This window comes from Armigeres subalbatus, chromosome 3 (assembly GCF_024139115.2).
Source record: "Armigeres subalbatus isolate Guangzhou_Male chromosome 3, GZ_Asu_2, whole genome shotgun sequence".
Taxonomy (NCBI): Eukaryota; Metazoa; Arthropoda; class Insecta; order Diptera; family Culicidae; genus Armigeres; species Armigeres subalbatus.
The window spans coordinates 193128142-193148556 of record NC_085141.1 but is presented as its reverse complement, the minus strand read 5'-3'; the positions used below and the strand labels follow the sequence as shown (position 1 = coordinate 193148556).

The 20415-nt window shown below is 38.6% G+C and overlaps 1 protein-coding gene across 10 annotated transcripts in view; it reads right to left on the bottom strand.

The window, feature by feature from the left end:
- LOC134223307 (cytospin-A) overlaps nucleotides 1-20415 on the bottom strand; it is a 130371-nt gene that overhangs the window by 13188 nt on the left and 96768 nt on the right. For 9 of the 10 annotated variants that reach the window (XM_062702456.1, XM_062702457.1, XM_062702458.1 and 6 more), the window contains 3 exons: nucleotides 2354-3208; nucleotides 1965-2274; nucleotides 174-1439 (listed from right to left, as the gene is read on the bottom strand). In XM_062702456.1, coding sequence (XP_062558440.1) covers nucleotides 174-1439; nucleotides 1965-2274; nucleotides 2354-3208 — 2431 coding nt within the window. The remainder of the gene's footprint in view (nucleotides 1-173; nucleotides 1440-1964; nucleotides 2275-2353; nucleotides 3209-20415) is intronic. The other variant, XM_062702466.1, reaches the window with a different exon arrangement.

The window sequence follows — 20415 nt, the reverse complement described above, 5'->3', positions numbered from 1 at the left end:
AAAAAAAAATCAGTATAAAAGTACTGTATTTATGAACTGACGATAAGCATAAAAGTCATACACAGAATAGCATACATGAGTAGGAACAGAACATGGCATAATTAGACAGGAACAGAACATGGCATAATTAGACAGATCAAAGCGTATCACGACCGGTATTAAACTAAACTTACTACTGTTTTTAGTTTGGTTAGTCCAATTCTTTCCTCTATTATCACCACTACTTAACTGATGTGCATTGATGTTAGGCATGTTCAAAACGAAAGAAGTTCTCTTCAACTGATCTAGTTTTGCATCATCGTATACGTTTACATTTTCTGCGTACTTCCTAGGTTGGGGCATCATCTTGTTGGGCTGCTCTAGGCTTTCTAGTGACTCATCTGTAAGTACGAACTCGTTTGTAGCTTTGTCAATCACATAAACAAGTGTTTTTGCTTTTGGTGATTGCCCGTCAGAACCCACGATGTTCAATTCGTCTATACTATTCATCCTTGGTAATGGTTTTGGTTTCTTATTTGCAATACTGGCTTGTTTTTCTGGAGCAGTAGAACGGAATTCTATATTGGCGTAAATCGATTCCGGATCATCTTCCTTTAAACTTAGATTACTCAAACTTGTACTGCTGGATCGATTGTAACGGAACTTTTTAAACTTGGACAAGTTGGTTGTTTTGTTCATTCCGTCAATATCTGGAAGTATGAGGTCATCTGTGCTTTTCGAATGGAACAATGGCTCCACTGAACTCTGTTTCTTATATTGCCCTGCTCTTAGATCCTGAATACTTTTCGATGCAAATAGAGCGACGGGCCTAACCAACTGAAAACTGTGCTCCGAGAGATTTTCGTTGCTTCTGGAAATGGCAATCGGTCGAAAAATTGGTTCAGGCGAAGTATCATATTCTGAGGATTCTACGGTTTCGCTAGAAGAATTAGTCGAACAAAAATTTTGTGATTGTTTGCCTAGAAGAGCGGGTGTTGCGCCTCGCCCTCTGTAGTCTTTTCGTGGATAGTTGATTTCTTCTATTTCATACGAACATCGATTGCCATCGACTATAATTGGGGCAATTTGTTCAATTTGGTTATCTTCCATAAAGTGTACCGTCATTTTGGGAGGTTTCGAATGTGGTAGTGGTGGTACTACATCCTCTGTACTGCATTCTTTTTTCTTATCCTGTCCTAGATATAAACGATGTGTATCCGAATTCTGAGGTTCTGAGGAATTAGATTGATTTTTTGTATCGAGTGCTGTTGTCATAGCCTGCGAAAACGAGTTCATCTGATCGCGCAGAATTTTAACTTGGTTAGAGAACTCGTCTACATTGCGGTCGTACGTATTGAGGTTATCGATGGAAGCGGATAAACCCTGCTTAAGGTCGTTTAGTTTATCATAGCTAAGTAACATGCTTTCCGTGTCTGTATCAACTACATCTACACCAATGGCTGTGAAAAGTCATGCACAAATAGAAAATATACTAGCACTATCAATTATGAGTACTAACTACAAGGAAATGAGTTAGAATCTATACCTAGGAAGTATCACGATGATAGTATGCTATGCAGCATTGAATTATTCGGCATACAGTATGATATGTCATAGTGGATGACGCTTTCTGGAATTTAAAGCAAGTTAATGTCGATCAGCTAATATGATTAAAAAACAGATTATTCCACCTAGCGGCGATGATGCCTTTCTCGTACATCATAAAATGTATTGAATAAATCACATTAGAAAGGTCAAAAAGCACTCTAGGGGTCCATATTGATTTTTTTCTATAATTTTGAATGTTTTTGCATTTAATTAATATGCATTCTCACAAAAAAATTTAATTAGTATATATAGTGACGTTACAATCTTTGCTCTAGTTTCATCATCGTGACACTTCCATTGGTAATGGTTATCAAAAATCTACTGCCAAAATAAGAAAACCAACAAATCATGCATGTGTACGATAGCATTTTACTTACGTTTGTTGAGCTTTTCAATTTGCTGCTCCATGACACGTATTCGCTCACGGAGTGCCTTGTTGTCGAGTGCTAGTTGCTCTCGCGCGTTGTGTGCCTCGGTTTTGAAATCATTGGCAACGCGAACAGTCATCAGCAGGTCCGACTGGAATCGATCCCACTCTTCGCTTTCCTGTCTTCTTAAGTTAATCTCTTGGTTTAGTTCATCAGTCTTTTCTGCAAGCAGTCCTTCCGTGTCGCCCAGATGACGCTGAGTTTCCGACAGTAGTGCCTCTAGCTGCGCTTTGTCTTCATTAAGGCATTTGTTTTGAACCTGAAAATCATTCAAACATTATTTGTGGCTAGATAGCAAAAAGAGATTTCTAAGGAGGGTTATTGTCGATTATTTTCACCTGTAGTTCATTGACATTCTCTTGTAGTTGCTGGCAATCACTAGCAATTTTACCCTTTTCTTGTTTCATTGTTTCGTGCTTATACTCGAGATCGGAGATCACACATTTGGCATTGTTCCGTACTACCTTGCATTCTTCGCTCATTCGTGCCAGCTGGTCTTTCAGTTTTTGAATTTCACACTGGCTAATGGACACTTGTTCTTGAAGCGACGCCACTTGGATTTCAAGCGCATCTTTCTCCTTCCGGGCGGTATCCAAGAGCTCACCCAGGTCTGATTTGTCGCCTAAGGCACGATCTTGCTCCAGCTCTTCAATCTTTGCCCGTGCATTTTCCAGTAAAGTGGTCAAACGACTTATTTCTATTTGTTTCACTGAGCTATCTTCCTTGGATTGTAGCAGCTGTGTATCGATTTCAGTTCTTTCTGCATTAGTCGCATCGATAGTAGACTCCAGGACGCCGATTCGCTCGTGCAGTCTTAATTTCTCATTGGTTCTATCGTCCAAGGCCACTTTAAGTTCGTTAAGCTCAGAGTTCAACTCTTCCTGCTTCAGCATAAGGCTCTCCCTTTCTTCTTGGGCATTTTTCAACAATTCCACCAGCTTTTGCTCTCGTTCGGTCGAACCTCCATCTTGTTGGTTTGGCTCTCGTAAAAGTAGTTTTTGCAAGGTCCCGATTTGCGTACGAGAGTCCTCCAATTTCTCGGTTTGCCTGCAAAGGGATTGGAAAATAACGTCCTTCTCTTCCGCCAACCTCTCGTTGTCGGTTTGAAGTTCGTTGATCTGTGATTGCAAATCAGCTAGCTCTTGCAACGTTGCTTGCAGTTCTTCATTAGTGGAATAATGCGTTTCCTCCATCTGTTATTTAAAACAAATTACGTTTTTTAATAAACTTGTAACTAATAAGATTATTTTCGAAATACAATCACGTACCTCAAGATGTGGAGAACAAGTACTTAAATTTAGAATATAGGAAAAATGTAATATGTAGATAAAAATGCAAATAAGATATTGCAGATCTGCGATTAAATCTTAGAGGCCATTTCGACAAAATGTTAAGAAGTTCAGAGATTTATGGCACAATTAACTAACTAAAGCTTAAGCTTAATTACCTACTTTTTTCTGTAACATAATTTATTTTATGGCTATTTGGCTTATACAACAAAGTGCTTCAGAAGGAGCTACTGAAACGATCCGTGTTCTGTCCAACTTTCGTACGAAATATTTAAGGCTCAAATTACCGTCATCCAATCATTGACGAGAAAAACATCCACGTGCTCGTACCACCCCCCAGTAATAAAACCACCCATCGAGGAGAAAAAGCAGTCTCCAGCTGGATGGGGGAAGTATTTTTGTTTCAAAACTACATCATCCAATAGCTAAGACATAACTATATCCGGTGGATGCTTCATTTGGTTGTATTTCGCTTTAGTTTAAAAAAAACTGCCTTTTACAACATTTTTTCCTAAGAGGGGAAATCGACGATTTACTCTCACGCTCTCCCATATATAAGAGAGCGACCCTGACTCATTTTCCACTGTGACCCAGAGTCTATAAGGCATTTTATGAGACAGATCGAAACAGCTGTTTTTCTCGTGTTTATCTACTTTGACAATCAGTGGGAGCCCGTTTGTTTGGTAATTTCGCGCCGAACATTCCGATGGGTCCCATCATCAATTCTGCCTGTTTTACTTTTCGTCTACCAGGGTTTTAGAACATAGTTTTTCATATGATTCTTAAAATGTATCGTTAGACAATTCATGCCATTGCATTCTAAGCATGAAATGCTGAAGAAAACACGAATGAAAAGTAAAACGTTACAAACATTATTTTGTGTTCGGACCTAACGGAATGTTCACGCAGAAACATACCAAAACAAAACATTAGAAGTAAATAAACGGGCCACCGCGAAACGTCTCATAAAATGCCTTATTATATAGAGTTGCGCAAAGAGGATCTTCTTACACTTATTCTGAACGATCTTCTTGTTATTCTGTTTGCAACTTTCATTTTTGTTCAACCCTTAAAGTGACTTCACGGTAGTGTTCACTGCTAAAGCTTTTTAATTCGATAACCAAGTCACCCACAGAGTGCAAACACGTGAGTTTCTTGTTGCTACTTTATTGGGGGGTGTATTGAAGTTTTTTGAAGCTGTTTCTATAACAAATCTAATACATTTCAATTCATGTGTTTTAATTCGCCATAATAATCATTAGGCGATAACAATACTCCTCCACCAAGGAGGTGCGGCTCCAACAGCGTCTGTTCTGGCATCCAGCGGCTGAGTATGAAATGCTATTCCCCGGAAGCTATACCTAAGATGGCAGCCCCATCCCGGTGGATAGGGAACCTTGGGCCAACAACCTACTGTTCCCGAAACATCAATTTGTTCGAGAATCCGATAATGAAAGAATACGGACTGATTTTACGGCGACGACTCTTAGCGCGAAACAACGGACAAGAATAGGAACATGGAACGTTTTAACCCTAGCCTAGCAGGGTAAATCGGCACAACTTGCCAATGAGGCACGCCGCATGAAGCTTGAGATCCTGGGACTGAGTGAAGTCCGTTGGCCAAACTTTGGAGAACACAGAACGCCGTCGGGACAAGTTCTGCTATACTCTGGTTTACGAGGTGAACACGCTCCCCGGCATCGCGGAGTTGGCTTCCTACTAAGCGCTCAGGCACACTCTGCGCTTATGAAGTGGGAACCTATAAGTGAAAGGATAATCGTTGCCAGATTTAGAACACGGGTCCGAAACCTTACTATAATCCAATGTTATGCACCAACCGATGCTGCCGATCCGCAAGACAAAGAGAACTTCTACAGTCAACTCAATGCCGTCGTAGATAGAATTCCGAAGGGTGATATCAAGATCTGTTTGGGCGACTTCAATGCAAAGATCGGATCCGACAACTCGAACCATGAGCGCATTATGGGACGCCATGGTCTCGGAGAAATGAGCGAAAACGGAGAGCTGTTCGCAGAATTTTATGGTAATAACGACATGGTGATCGGGAGATCGCTCTTCCCTCATCGACCGGTTCACAAGGTCACGTGGGTCTCCCGTGACGGCTTTACAGAAAATCAAATCGACCACATCTGCATCAGCCGAAAATGGAAACGGAGCCTTCTTGATGTACGGAATAAACGTAGTGCCGATATCGCGTCTGATCATCACCTCCTCATCGGCGAAATACGCCTGCGCATTGCGCGGATTCATCGGCAGGAGGAAAGAGTTGGACGACGATTCAACACACGCCGACTGGAAGATGCCACGGTGAAACGGTCCTTCGTTGAAGAACTGGAGACGCGTGCTGCAGATATTCCGGAAGGTGGCAGCGTGGAAGACCAATGGACCGCCATCAAGAATGCCTTCATCGCCACCAGCGAGAACAATCTGGGCGAACTACGCACCCAGAGAAAACAATGGATCACCGATGAGACCTGGAGGAAGATAGAGGAGCTAAGAGAAGCCAAAGCCGCGATAGAGCGATCGAAAACCAGAGGAGCCAAAGTCTTAGCCCGTCAACGATACACGGCTCTTGAGAAGGAAGTAAAACGCTCATGTCGACGGGACAAGCGAGCGTGGGCAGACTCTCTGGCCGACGAAGGAGAGAGAGCCGCCGCAACCGGGGACATTCGCCTCCTCTACGATATCTCACGACGCTTAAGCGGGGCGAAGATGAATGCAACGATGCCTGTGAAAGACGCGAATGATCAGTTATTGACCGACCCAACTGACCAGCTGAAACGCTGGTTCAAGCACTTCGAACAACTTTTTCAAGTGCCAACCAGGCCATCACCACCTCGGCATGATCTGCCTAGGATCCGACGTATAACACGCGTCAATACCGAAGCTCCATCACTGCTAGAGATTCAAACAGCCATCCAAAGCATGAAATCGAATAAAGCCCCAGGGGTCGATCGCATATCAGCCGAGATGCTCAAAGCTGACCCTATGACATCCGCTCAACTACTGCATCGTTTATTTCGTAATATCTGGGACACCGCAACTTTCCCGGTCGACTGGATGCAAGGTATCTTAGTAAAGGTGCCCAAAAAGGGTGACCTGACTGTATGCGATAACTGGCGAGGCATTATGTTGCTGTGTACCGTTCTCAAAGTTCTGTGCAAAATTATCCTAGCCCGGATTCAGGAGAAGATCGATGCGACTCTCCGTCGGCAGCAGGCCGGATTCCGTGCCGGAAGATCCTGTGTGGACCATATTGTCACGCTCCGCATCATTTTGGAGCAGGTCAACGAATTCCAAGAGTCCCTTTACTTGGTATTCATTGACTACGAAAAAGCTTTCGACCGTCTCAATCACGAGAATATGTGGGGCGCCCTGAGACGCAAGGGGGTTCCTGAGAAAATCATCGGCCTCATCGAAGCACAATACGAGGCCTTTTCGTGTAGAGTGCTGCACAATGGGGTCCTGTCCGACCCTATCCGGGTCGTAGCTGGTGTGAGGCAAGGATGTATTCTATCACGGTTACTGTTCCTCATCGTAATCGATGAGATTCTGGTAGATGCGATTGACCGTGAACCAAACCGCGGGCTGTTATGGCAGCCTATAACCATGGAGCACCTAAACGACTTCGAATTGGCGGATGACGTTGCACTACTCGCGCAACGGCGCTCTGATATGCAGAGTAAGCTCAACGACCTTGCCGATCGCTCCTCCTCGGCAGGTTTAGTCATCAACGTCAACAAAACCAAATCGTTGGATGTAAACACGGTGACTCCTTCCAGTTTCACAGTAGCCGGGCAACCAGTGGAGAATGTTGAAAGCTTCCAATATCTTGGTAGCCAAATGGCGTCAGACGGCGGTACCAAGATCAACATAGGCGCACGGATCAAGAAAGCAAGGGCTGCCTTTGCGAGTTTAAGAAATATCTGGAAAAACAGGCAGATAAGTGAACGCACCAAAATACGAATTTTCAACTCTAACGTGAAATCTGTGCTGTTATCCCGAGCAAAGGCAGATAACTGAAATGATATCAAACTGATAACATGCTAAGTTATCCTTATTATCATTTTGATATTCAGTTATCAATCATGTGATTAACTGATAACTGAATAATAACAAATTTTGTTATCAATACAAATTTGCCATTTTCTTTAAATTTTCGCGTCGTTCAAATATCGTACTAAACATTCTATTCTTTCAAACAAACTAACATGTGGGAGCAACTTCCCTATGGACATATTTTATGGTGAATGGTCATCCCAACTTGTTTAACACGAGGTAAAACTCTATCATATAAAACTGCGAATCTTTCTTTAATCAGATTTACCATACAGATTAGGATTAAGGTTTATCCAGCTTTCCATTCTCACCATAATGGCGGACGCTAAAAAATTGTGACAAGAACTGTTTCTTAACACTGAGCTGAAATGTTCGTCTAAGCAGACGATGATTTTCCCTGTTACCAACGATATGTATAGATTCCTTTAATTTCTGGAATTTGCGCAAGAGTTCAAGTTTTCTTATTTGTTTTATACTATGCTTATTGACTTTACTTTCATTTCAGGTGTCGTTGAATAATGAAGTATATATGTATCTGAGAACCATACGATGTAGGAGTTGAATTAAAACTTAACGTGGACTTGCAACTCCCGAAACATATGATCCAAGGGCATGTGCTCATTCAGGAATGGTGAATACTCTTGACTAACCGCCTACTTTGCAGGACAACGTCTATATATAAAATGAGTTTGCATTTGTTTGAGGCAATATAATTCACTAACGGCAATATAATTCATCTTGAAATCCGCAGTGTTCAAATATATTGGGAAGCGAAGAATTTAACTGTCGGATAATCAAGAAATTGCAACGATCTGGTGTGATTTAGAGAAAACAATCATGATCGCACTGACGTCGATTCAAGTGCAGCGCTGCAATATGCTCAACTATTGACAGTTTTGAACTTAGGTTTGAACGTAAAATACGAATCCGGGCAAAATCGTTATATGCAGTCAAACCTCCACGATAGTTAAGGGTCGGTCGACTCATGGAAATATCGAGATGTAGAATGGAAGATTATTAAGAAGGTGTACTGTCATCATAGTAACCCATAAAACAATTTTTAGTGTTGAAAAATTTGCTTTTATGAGTCGATATTAAGTCATAGAACATCGACTCCTGATCCTTCACTGCATATAAATAAGAATGAGTTGAGATTTCTGTTGTCTACAAATAACAACATTTTTTCATGGATTAATTCTTTTTGGGATCAGCAGAGTTCAAACATGCATATGAAAACACAAACTTTAGACAGTATGCATAAATACTTAAAAATATTAGCGAAAAACTACGTCGTATCTATGATGAAATGATCAAAGAGCTCTGATTGGGAAAGCATGAAATACAGTCAAAACATTCCACCCCATCTTAGGCAACACATGATTTCTGTCTTATTTAAATTCTTAAAAAAAATGATTGTTCAGTTTTTCTATTATTAATAGTTTTGGGCCCCCGTTTTGGTTTGTTGGCATTAGAATGTTATATGGTTTAAAAGTTTTCTAGAATCTGTAAAAAGTACAAATCAGATGTTCCCAAAACGGGGGAGCACTGTGTTTCAAAAACTAACAGACAAATGCCATAACAACCAAACTAGCAACCGCATCTTTGTTTGAGGAATATCATGGATACTAGAAATACCACACGAATACTATTGCTGGTCAATGATTAATACTATCGCAAAGTTTAGAGTTACTTGCCCCTTGAGAAAACAAGTAACTCACTGCGACATACAAGATTTTGGTTTTGTTTGAATAAATCTTAGCACTGAAATCGATTTACAGTGTTGCACTGCTAGCAACCTAATGATTGACAATAAGTGAGAAAAACTAACCTGAGGAAGATCGGGAACGATTGCCTAGTATTTATATATTTATTTAATTGGTCACAACTGACAAAAAGTGTTCAATAAAAGGACGATGAACTGTATTTATCCTAATTGATTGTCGACTTTCTATTTTGAATTAAATTCGGTTTTCATTTTTGTTATGTTAAATGGTAATTCAACCAAAATGATAACAATTCTAGTTATCAATATAATTTGATAATAAAGTTTGTTATTAATAAGTTATTCTGCTTTGCACTATGTCCAGCCAACTGTTATGGTCATGGCATCATGATTTGATTATAAATAGTCTTCAGTAAATACAAGATTGTAGGAAGCGTAGTGCTCTTCTCTTTTGCTCCACCAGAAAGCGTAATTGGGTGAGTGCCCAGAGATGTCGCCGTACAATCACGTGATTCGAGTTCGAACCCCAGTGAATGCCAACATTTTTTTCAATGCATAACGAAGTCGGCAAAGAAGATTTAACTATTTTGGTCGATAAAACAGTGATGAGTGATAACTAATTGATAACTAAGTTAGTTATTTGAGTCAATAATATGTATAACAAAATGTGTTATCAACTTGGTATCAGTGATAACTTAATTTGTTTTCATTTAGTTATTTCAGGAACAAAATTCTGGTATCATTTTTGTTATGTTGGCTGTTAATTCAGCCAAAATGAAAACAAATTCAGTTATCAAAATGTCCGATAACCGGATAATAGAATTTGTTATCAATAAGTTATTCATTTTTGCTCGGGATACGCTAGCGAAACATGGTGTGTATTAGTGGAGAACACTCAACGGCTGCAGGTGTTCATTAACAGATGCCTGCGGTATATAATTCGGGCCTGGTGGCCTCACAACTGGATCTCAAACAACGAGCTCCATCGTCGTTGTCACCAGAGGCCGATAACAACAGAAATTCGGGATCGGAAGTGGGGCTGGGTCGGCCACACTCTACGTAGGGGCGGAAACGAAATCTGTAAGCAAGCATTAGACTGGAACCCAGCGGGACATCGCAGCAGAAGCAGACCCAGAGGCTCATGGCGGCGAAGCCTCAATAAAGAAATAAAAGAAGTCGACCGAAATCTGACCTGGCAACAGGTTAAAGCGATAGCCGGGCATCGCTCAGGATGGAGATCTTTCAAGTCGGCCCTTTGCACCACCGGAGGTGTACAGGATCCATAAGTAAGTAAGAAGATAACAATACTTCCGCCTTACCAACAAGCATTTGTTTACTTTGCTCGATAGGTAGACGGTTTGACAGTTCAATAGGTAGATTTGGCTTCACTCTTTGCGTAACTCTATATATAATAGACTCTGCTGTGACCCATCTTGCCCCACCTTACCCTACATTACTTACCACCTTCCCGAATTCGGATGATAAGCAACAAGGAAGTAGAAGTAGAACTAGCTCATGGTTATTAATTATCACACAAATAGAATAAACGGCAAGTGATACAAATCCGATCAATTAATCTGAACTCCTGAGAAGTTTAGTCATTAAAGAACCAGTCTTACTGGATGTTCACTTACCATGATTTTCTAATCTGCGGTGCCTGTCTACATACTATGTGGTGGAGTTCAACAGTTGGTTAAACTTTTATAATCCGGAAGCAGACGCAAACGAGCGTTCAAACCGATCAAAACACAAGTGAAACTATGAACTCTGGCGTGGCAGGCTTCCATTGTACAGGCTCAATAAGCCACCTATAATAATTATATTACGAACAACAGAAGAAAATATGAGTCGTATACAATCAGCAACGATCTACAAAACGAACATGGAAGGGAACTGCAACTGTTTTGCTGATAATGTCCAATAGAATGTCTGGAGGTATTTATCAATCGATGGTTGAGATATGTAGGGGAACGATTTGGCCCTTCATCCCAAAGCTCCTATTTCCATCTCACCAAAAACAAAGCAATGAAATCGAATTTGGTTTGTTTCTCATTTTTGTGATTAATTCCTGATGGCGTCACTAATGGATCTCCATCGTCACCAGATGTCGATAGCAGCTGAAACTTGGGTTTGGAGTGCAAAGTGGCCACACGGAATTTCACCTTACGGGCGAAAACGGAATCTACAAACAAGCATTAGATTAGAACCCAGTAGAACATTGCAGTAGAAGTAGAGGCTGACCCAGATAGGGTATGATGGGGCAAGATGGGTCGCCTAAGGCGAACCCTGAATTTCTCAAAACAGAAACATTTTATTTTAATTTTTCAACATGGATCTATAAAAATAGCTCATAATCTGTAAGCCTGGGGTATGAAATAACAAAAACTCCACTTTTTATTCCATTTCGAGTCATTAAAGTAGAAGTCTATTCTTCTGTCAATCAAAAAATGGCGGGGTAAGATGGGTCAAACAGCGGGGCAAGATGGGTCACCTTTAAATACTGCAATTAATATTGTTTTCATTCCCAATATTGAATTACACACAGATATTGAATAAAAAATAATGTTTAAGCCTTGGATGAAGAAATGGCTCTGCATTTAAAAATATCTGCAAATTCTTATAAAAAAAGGCCCTCTAAGTATAGCTTTCTTAAAAACAAAAAATAGACATTTTCAATGAACAAATTAACATCATTATGTCAAAAGTAACCCTAAAATGATTGAGCCGCCAATGGAAAATATGTTTTGAATACGAACTATGCCCCTCAATATGTACTGACCCATCTTGCCCCATTTGTAAGTTCACGTTAGAATGTTTAATTTTCTATCAAATTTATTTATTTCAACGCAGTTAGTATAACATCACCTACATTACTTATAATACGTTCACTATGTTACTAAAAATGTTTAAATTCCACATTGCTCGACGAGATTACACGTTTTATAGAAAGTGTGCTTCGCATAAGAAACAATGCTGAAAAATATTTTACCTTGCCATACACTACCAAAATAAGATTTTATCATCAAATCGAGTGATAATTAAGTAGAACCAAATTATTCCTCCTACAAAGTCATAATCTCCACATTAAAATGTACACAATGCTCAAAAACGGCCCTGACCCATCTTGCCCCGCCTAACCCTACTCATGGCGGAAAAAGAAATAAATGAAGTCGATCGAAATCTAACAATAACGGGTAATCGCCCAGGATAGAGATTTCTCGCTTAACTTTTCAAAAGGACCTAAGCAACTTTTTTTTTTTAATTAATTTGAGTACTGCAAACAAAAGCTTTCATGTTGTTCTGTTGATTGCGCTATTCAAATTAATTCATGAAAAAAATGTTACTTAGGTCCTTTTGAAAAGTAGAGCGAGATTTTTCAAGTTGGTTGGAACCTTCGGGTTCGGCAGGATCTTTAAGTAAATAAGTAAAACGTTTCGTTAACACTTATCAGCATCATTAAGGGAGGGGTAAAATGTACATACAATATTCTATAATTTCTTCTTCTTCTTTGGCATTACACCCCCATTGGGACATTGCCACCTCGTAGCTTAGTGTTCATTAAGCACTTCCTCAGTTGTTCACTGCTAGGTTTCTAAGACAAGTTTCTATCTGTTGTATTAAGGTTCAAGAAAAAATGGAAGAAGTAAAATAGGTTTAAATCAATCAGATATGGGGTCGTTCAAAAATGATGTCACAAGTTTTAGGGGGGAGGGGGACTAAGATTTTGTGACAGTACATGTACTAGGTATACAAAAAAGCGTGACAGATAATACACGACCGTACAAGGCAGTATGGTTTGAGTTTAAATTTGTTTTGAAATTCCGTTAAATTTCGTTTAAAGCTATGAAGTTTTTTCTTGGGATTTTTTCTAGCGAAATTTTTGTAATTTACAAAACGAAACAAAATAAAAAAATCATAAATTTTGCGGAATTTCGTTTCGAACCACCTGAAACGAAATTTTTCGAAATACCGCATATCCTTAGGTTCGAGACCCTTTAAGGGGACTCCCATACAAATGAAAAAGAAATCTCGCTTAACTTTTCAAAAGGTCCTAAGTAACATTTTTTTCATGATTTAATCTGAATAATGCATTCAACGTATTTCATGTTAAACTGTTGATTGCAATACTCAAATTAAATCATGAAAAAAATGTTACTTAGAACCTTTTGAAAAGTTAAGCGAGAAATATCTTCTTCTTCTTTTCTTATTGGCATTACATCCCCACACTGGGACAGAGCCGCATTGCAGCTTAGAGTTCATTAAGCACTTCCACAGTTATTAACTACGAGGTTTCTAAGCCAGGATACCATTTTTTGCATTCGTATATCATAAGGCTAGCACGATGATACTTTTATGCCCAGGGAAGTCGAGACAATTTCCAATCCGAAAATTGCCTAGACCGGCACCGGGAATCGAACCCAGCCACCCTCAGCATAGGACTCTGCTTTGTAGCCGCGCGTCTTACCGCACGGCTAAGGAGGGCCCCAAAAGAAATATCTGCATAACTCGAATACTAATCAAGCCAATGGATCCAAATTTGGTATATGGAGGTTTTTGAAGACAAGAAATGATTCTATGGTGGCCGAATTTACCGCCTTCTAAATAAATTTCGAATGTGAAAAAAATCAGAGAAATAATTAAGGCCAATTTAAGGCGAGACGAGGTTCGTCGGGTCTACTAGTTTTCTCATAATTACACATATTTGTCAAGTCAGCCTGATATATATGTTGATTTCTTTGATAGATGCATTTGAAAATGTCTGGATAAACTTGACAAATAGTTGCCATTATGACATACAGTGGACTTAATCATGCCTCTGATCCAGTGATCCGCTTTATGTTATGTTATAAAATACGAGTAACAAATTTAGCAGAAATTGACTTAGCTGGTGATATGGTCAGAATAGTAGCTGAAGATTGTGATATTTCATTCAAAATGGTGAACACAATATAGTAATCCATATTTTATTTGTTATAAGCATTATGTGTATAAATAAAAATGATAAAGTATAGTCACACAGTCTCACTATGACATAAAATTGGTTTTTGTTTTGGTTTACGGATAAGTTACGTACCTAATCTTATGGCAGATACTGCCACGAGCAAATCCAGATGCATGTTGGTGTCCATGGTTAAACGAATAAACTAGGTGTTCGTCCAGCTTCGAGATTATAACACTTACGACTAGCACACGTCAACGCGATTGTCTGGCGGTGGAGAGCGGCACCACCGCGATGTCACAATTCCCAAACTAATCAGCAGCAAAGTTAGTGAAGACAGGCCCAGTATGACGCCTGTGGTGACGTCGTGCAGCGGGGTTCCCGGAAACGGATGGAGCGTCATCAGGACCAGCTGGGCACAGCAGTTGAGCAGCGAAAACACAGTCACTAGGATGTAGCCTAATTTTAATAAGAATGATCCATTGCACTTCCGATGATTAGTAAAACTTTGAGGTTGTGAGAAGACTACAGTCTAGGGTAAAGTGCCCAATAGTGGACCCCCAACCAATAGTGGACCCTCCAGCCATTTTTGCATTATTACAGCACAATGTCAACATTTTGCTATGAAATTCTATCGGGAGAACCTACCTTACAGTCCTATGATTTGATTACATGCATTGGAAATGCTATAGAAATTAAAATTAGATGATTTTTTACAATTCTATAAAAAATAAACAGGAGAGTGTCCATTATAGGAATATTTTGGGGGGTCCATAATAGGGAAGGAGAACGTCCCGAAACGGGACATGAAAATCAAATGAAGTGTCGACTATAGGGAAGCAACTTCCTATTATGGACCCCCAGGGGGTCTACTATAGGGCGAATTCAGAAAGACTTTAAAATGTTAATTTCAACGAATAACGTCGTGTATTTGGGTGTTTTATGTATGTATCGTGAAGAGGGGATGCATAGCTTGTTGTTAGATATCAAGAAGAATTAATATGTTGAAAATTTCCAAGCCTTATGACAGGAAGAGCAAATTTCCGCTACTAGGGGTCCACTATTGGGCATTTTACCCTATATTAGCAACCCTATAACCAGAGACCGGCGCAGTGAAAAACTGTCGAATTGGCAACGTATGAAATTGCATGCAATCGTGAAAATAATACTGGCAGCACTTGAACTTTTTCCTTGCTTCTTATGGATGCAAAATGTAAATAAGTCGAATTGGGACCGCTTTTGACGGTTCGATTGGAAACAAGATGGTGTCTTCGCCGATCTCTTACTCTAATATTTCTATGCTATATCAGTGATGCTCAACATATTTTCAACATTTTTAAATTGCTTCTCACACATAAAAAATGAGATTTATCATACAAGTTACTACTCGGACGAAAGCTGTTAAGTATATCCATAAGTTGATGGTTTTAAAACAGATATTGGTGTTAAAATTGCTCCGTACGACGTGATCAAAGTTACATTACATTGCGGCCCGTGGGCTGCACTTTTTATTTGCTTTCATCATTTCATACCGAGCGATTTTAACACCAATATCCGTTTGAATACTCTAAGCTGATAATATATATTTAAAAACTTTCGTCCAAATACTAACTTGTATGGTCAGAGCACATTTTTATTTTGTGAGACGCAAACTAAGAAAAAACAGTTTCCATCAAGCGGACTCAATGAAAAATTGCTTAAATAAAGAGGAAAAAAACAAAAAAGCGCTCAATATATACGATTTAAAATCTTTAGCTCTTTTGCATGAACCATATCGAAAACCAAAATAATGAATGAATTATATTTAATGAAAATGGGAGACAATGTTAGAGTATTATTTTGAAGCAGTGAAGAACTGTTCCAAAGCTCAAATTATCACTAATAATGAAAAAGAAAATTTTGCAGAGCATTACTAAACTAATCCTGGATTTGTTCCTATGTTGGAACAATTTAAGCAAGTGTGAATTTTTAATCAAAACTTATGTTTTTTTTAATCTCCAGTCAAAAAGTTATTTCTCTTCCTTTGTTTCGGAAATTTTTAGTAGCAATCCCACTTTTGGCGTAGAATACCGGGTACATTCGCAGCCACCCGTAACGCTGGGTAGACACCTTTACGTGGTGTGTTACGGGGTAAGATCTACCACGGTTACATTGCCAGCTACAGGCAAATCCTGACCCAACGAATACCTTCCTCATTATCCAACTCCGTGGTATTTATGAGTGTGTACTGTGTAGCTAAGTCGGTGGCCTCTCGTTAAGTAAGTACCACATCAACACTTCCTTCCTCTTCCTAGTTATGGTGAAGCTGGGTGTGGCCAGGAGTAGTAATCCTCATGCTTCTGCTATTTTTGTTTAAGACTGGAATCAAGGACCACTCCCTTTCTTGATTTCTGAAAGCATTCTAGATAAGGATCTCAAAAGTAAAACATGAGTATCACTAGTGTCCAATCTACGAATTACACCGTAACAATGCTAATGCTAATGCTAAGAACACCGTGTACATTCGCAGCTCTATTTAATGATCCATGGCGATTTACCGTTTCAACCGTTGCCACAGGCCACAGGATTGTCGATTAACCATTGCTTCTGATTACCTACACATTTGCAACACCAAAGAATTGTTCTCTAGTTCTACATTTAGCAAAAAACCCATCCCATCTATTTCAAATTTACCTCACGCTTTCAGAGGCACAATTCTCGAAAAGCAAGATACAGGAATCAGCAAAACCCAATTTTTCAGCTTTGCAAAAGTAAATAAAACTTAATTTAAATTTCCACAATATTTACTCCATTATGAATTATTCAATAATTTAAAAAAAATATCCGTAAACAGTCGCCATTAGATTTTATCTGGCAAAGTTATTAATATATGTATGATGTATGGATGAATATATTTTTTCTTTAGTGTAAAGAAAACGAAATTGGCCCACACTACACTTCAGAGAAATACTAATAACTTCGACGGGTAAACTCTCCTGCCCATGGTGTCTGTAGAGCACCATCAAATGTTTCACCTTCTAACCTTCATAGAATTGTTTCAACAACCAAAACCATCTTTATGGTTCCATAAGACTGCAAATATAATCAATTTTGTGTACACATAGTTAAACAATTGAAAACAATCAATTAGAGATTGATTTACAATCAAAAACTTTTTTTCGATTTCCACTAATTTTAGCTATGCCAAATAACTTTTGTTCTAGCTTCTTCTTCATCTTCATTGGCAATACATGACATCCCCCACTGGGAAATTGCAATCTCGCAGCTTAGCACTACCACAGTTATTAACTGCGAGGTTTCTAAGCCAGGTTACCATTTCTGCATTCGTATATCATGAGGCTAACACGATGATAGCTTTTATGCCTAGGGAAGTCGAGGCCATTTCCAATCCAAAAATTGTCTACACCGGCCCGGGAATCGAACCCAGCCACCCTCAGCATGGTCTTGCTTTGTAGCCGCGCATCTTACCTCACGACTAAGGAGGGCCCCTTAGATGTTCTAGCATTTATCTTAAAGATCATTCCTTCCTACCGAAATCTTTGAAAAAAGTCATTAGTGGGAAAGGGTTAATTCTGCAAGAAATAAATATGTATCGAACTGCCCATGATTTCATAGTTGACGTATCAACCATTGCACTTTTGCATGTATTTAGGATGATTCAGGGACAAATATCGCAAATCTGAAACATTCTAGCCCGTGGCCACTTGAATGAGGATTGAAACATGCCAGGTAATGATATTACAGTGGTTGAAACACCGTAATTAATGCGTGCTAAGTTAAATTCGGTGAAATTTGGAATGGTTGTTACGTCAACTATGAGATCATATAAACATCCAGTGAGTTTAGCACCGCCCAAAAGTTTACCGGTTTGGCTGAAATTTAGTCCAGAGCATCAAATAAAATGAAAGGGCGGTCCATAAAAAAAATTAAATAAATTTTTCCCACACTAGTTTGGGCCACCCTATTGTATGTTCATGTAAACGGTAACATTGGAATACTCATTTTAGAAGTACTTTTGAATCATATTTGAGAATATTGCCAATACGCCAAAAAATGCTTACTTTAAAATCATTGTTAGAGAGTATTTTTCACTCCTTTCAGAGTATGTAAACGAAATTAAAAATGAGTAGAAAGAACAGGAACTTTCATAACCTAACACAAAGTAAAATAGTTTACTGCTGGTTACAGTGAATTTGATAAAAATGTTTGGTGCAAGTATCAGTCTTGACAAAGTTTATGGAAGCGGCAATTACTATAATATATAGGAAGAATGATGATTCAGGAGTGTTTTTGCGCGACAACCATGAGCTTGTCAGGGTATAGCCAACTAGTCAATTTGATGGTCTGATGTATTGAACTGGAAATGCAGGTCAAACACGATCTGGGCAATCGCTCACGACATTGCCAAAATGGTGAGTTGCTTCAAAATTTGGAGAATATGTCTTAGAATTAAATTCCTAAATGATACGTATTTCTTATTGCAGCTGATGTCCACCCCCCCGCCTGAGTCGAATCCTTCTTCCAGCGCATCCAACTAGCTGACACCGAATGTAAGAAGCAGTTCCGGTCGGAGATCGAAGCATTCAAGGAACGAACCCGGAAGCGAGCATATGGAAAGAAAAAAAAAGGATTGCCACCCGGGTAGAGGTGAATAACAAACAAATAACATAATAATAACAAATTTTGCTATGATATCAGATTTAGTTATTCTTATGTTATTCATAAATAACATAAAATAACATTCCAACAACAAATTTTGTTATAATAGTAAAATAAGTTATTTATATGATATTGTAAGAAGGAGCAGAACAAAAAATGAAGAACACATTTTGCAATCATAGCAAAGTTTGTTATTCATTTATCATTTGCATTTTCAACATACCAATAATAACTAATTTTGATATTTTCTTTTCTTCAAATATTTTGCTATTGGTTTGTTATTATAATAGCAAAATGAGTTATTTATGAGTTATTTGCTAGAGCAATGTCTGTTATTATTTTTGCTATTTTAGCAACTATATCAAACAAACTAATAGCAGATTTTGCTATTCAGTTATTCATACAATCATAGTAAAATTTGATATTATTTTGCTGTTTTCTTCTACCCGGGCAGAAAGAGTACGAGCAGAAAGCCCGTTTGAGTCCGAGAAGTTTGAATCCGGTGGAAGACTACGAATCACTTCCCGAAGAATTGCGAAGTGTTTCGAAACACACGATATTTGAATGCTGCAGGAAGCGATGAGTAAACTGCTCGAAGGACGAGGAGGAGGCCCGCTATCACTTGAAACGTTGAAAAGATCCCGGTGCGTTCCGGTTGACGATAGGAGTATGTTGGACACAGTCGTACGACAATCGTTTCATATTTATCATATTATTATTGCATTAAAGTTCTCTTTTATTATTCTTAGATAAAAACGAAGAAATCTTTTTTTAGAAACAAATAATTTATAATATGGGGTATAATGTATACTTTTTACATTTTCACCTTTGTTATTGGGAGTAAAAAATACGCATTTTTAACTTTGAGAAAAGGAGTAAAAAGTATGCTTCGTTTGACGTACATAGGCAATATACTCGTAAATGAGTAAACGAAATATACTCCTTTCAGGAGTAGTTCTACTTTTCCACGATTATGCGTACTTTATAGTCTTAAAAGGTACATTCTGGTTACCGTGTAAGGTTTGTATGAAATGAGAATTTAGATATCTATCTATCTTCTATATAAGTAAAAGATTTTTTTTTAAATTTCGTATGAGATTTTAGAATTCTCATTTTTTTTATAACAATTTATGCAACAGCTTTGTGGGAAGTTCACTTGTTTGAATTTATGGTTTTTTTTGCTGAACTACGGCTTAAACTATCGTGGATTTCACCTGGAAATTCTTCTATGTTGAGCAGGAAAATTCTATATAAAAACTTTGGATTTTTTTTAAATTTCCACTCGGATTTTATTGCAAATTTTTTTTTCGTTTTTCGGCAGGAACTTCTATGGAAAGTTAGGTGATTCTTCAGAATTTTCACGGGAAATTATGTCGTACTTCAACGGAAAATTCTTTGGAATTTACAAAGGAAGTATTCTGGAATATCAAAGGAAAAGTTCAGTTGAATTTCCAAAAGAAATTCTTTAAAGCCTGTAAAGGGTATTCTCCAAAATTTCCGATTGCAACTAGGATAATGCTAGGATGAGTCTCCGAGCCTTCTATCAAAAGTTCGGTTTTGGAGTGATCCTATAGCCTTACTTTGTATACGAGAAAGCAAAAATATATTTCCCTGGCATTTATTTATAATTATATAAGCAGGATCACTAAGATGTAGTCTTCTCAAATTACCATCAAATAGATACAAAATATCCGTTGCACTTACCAGAAA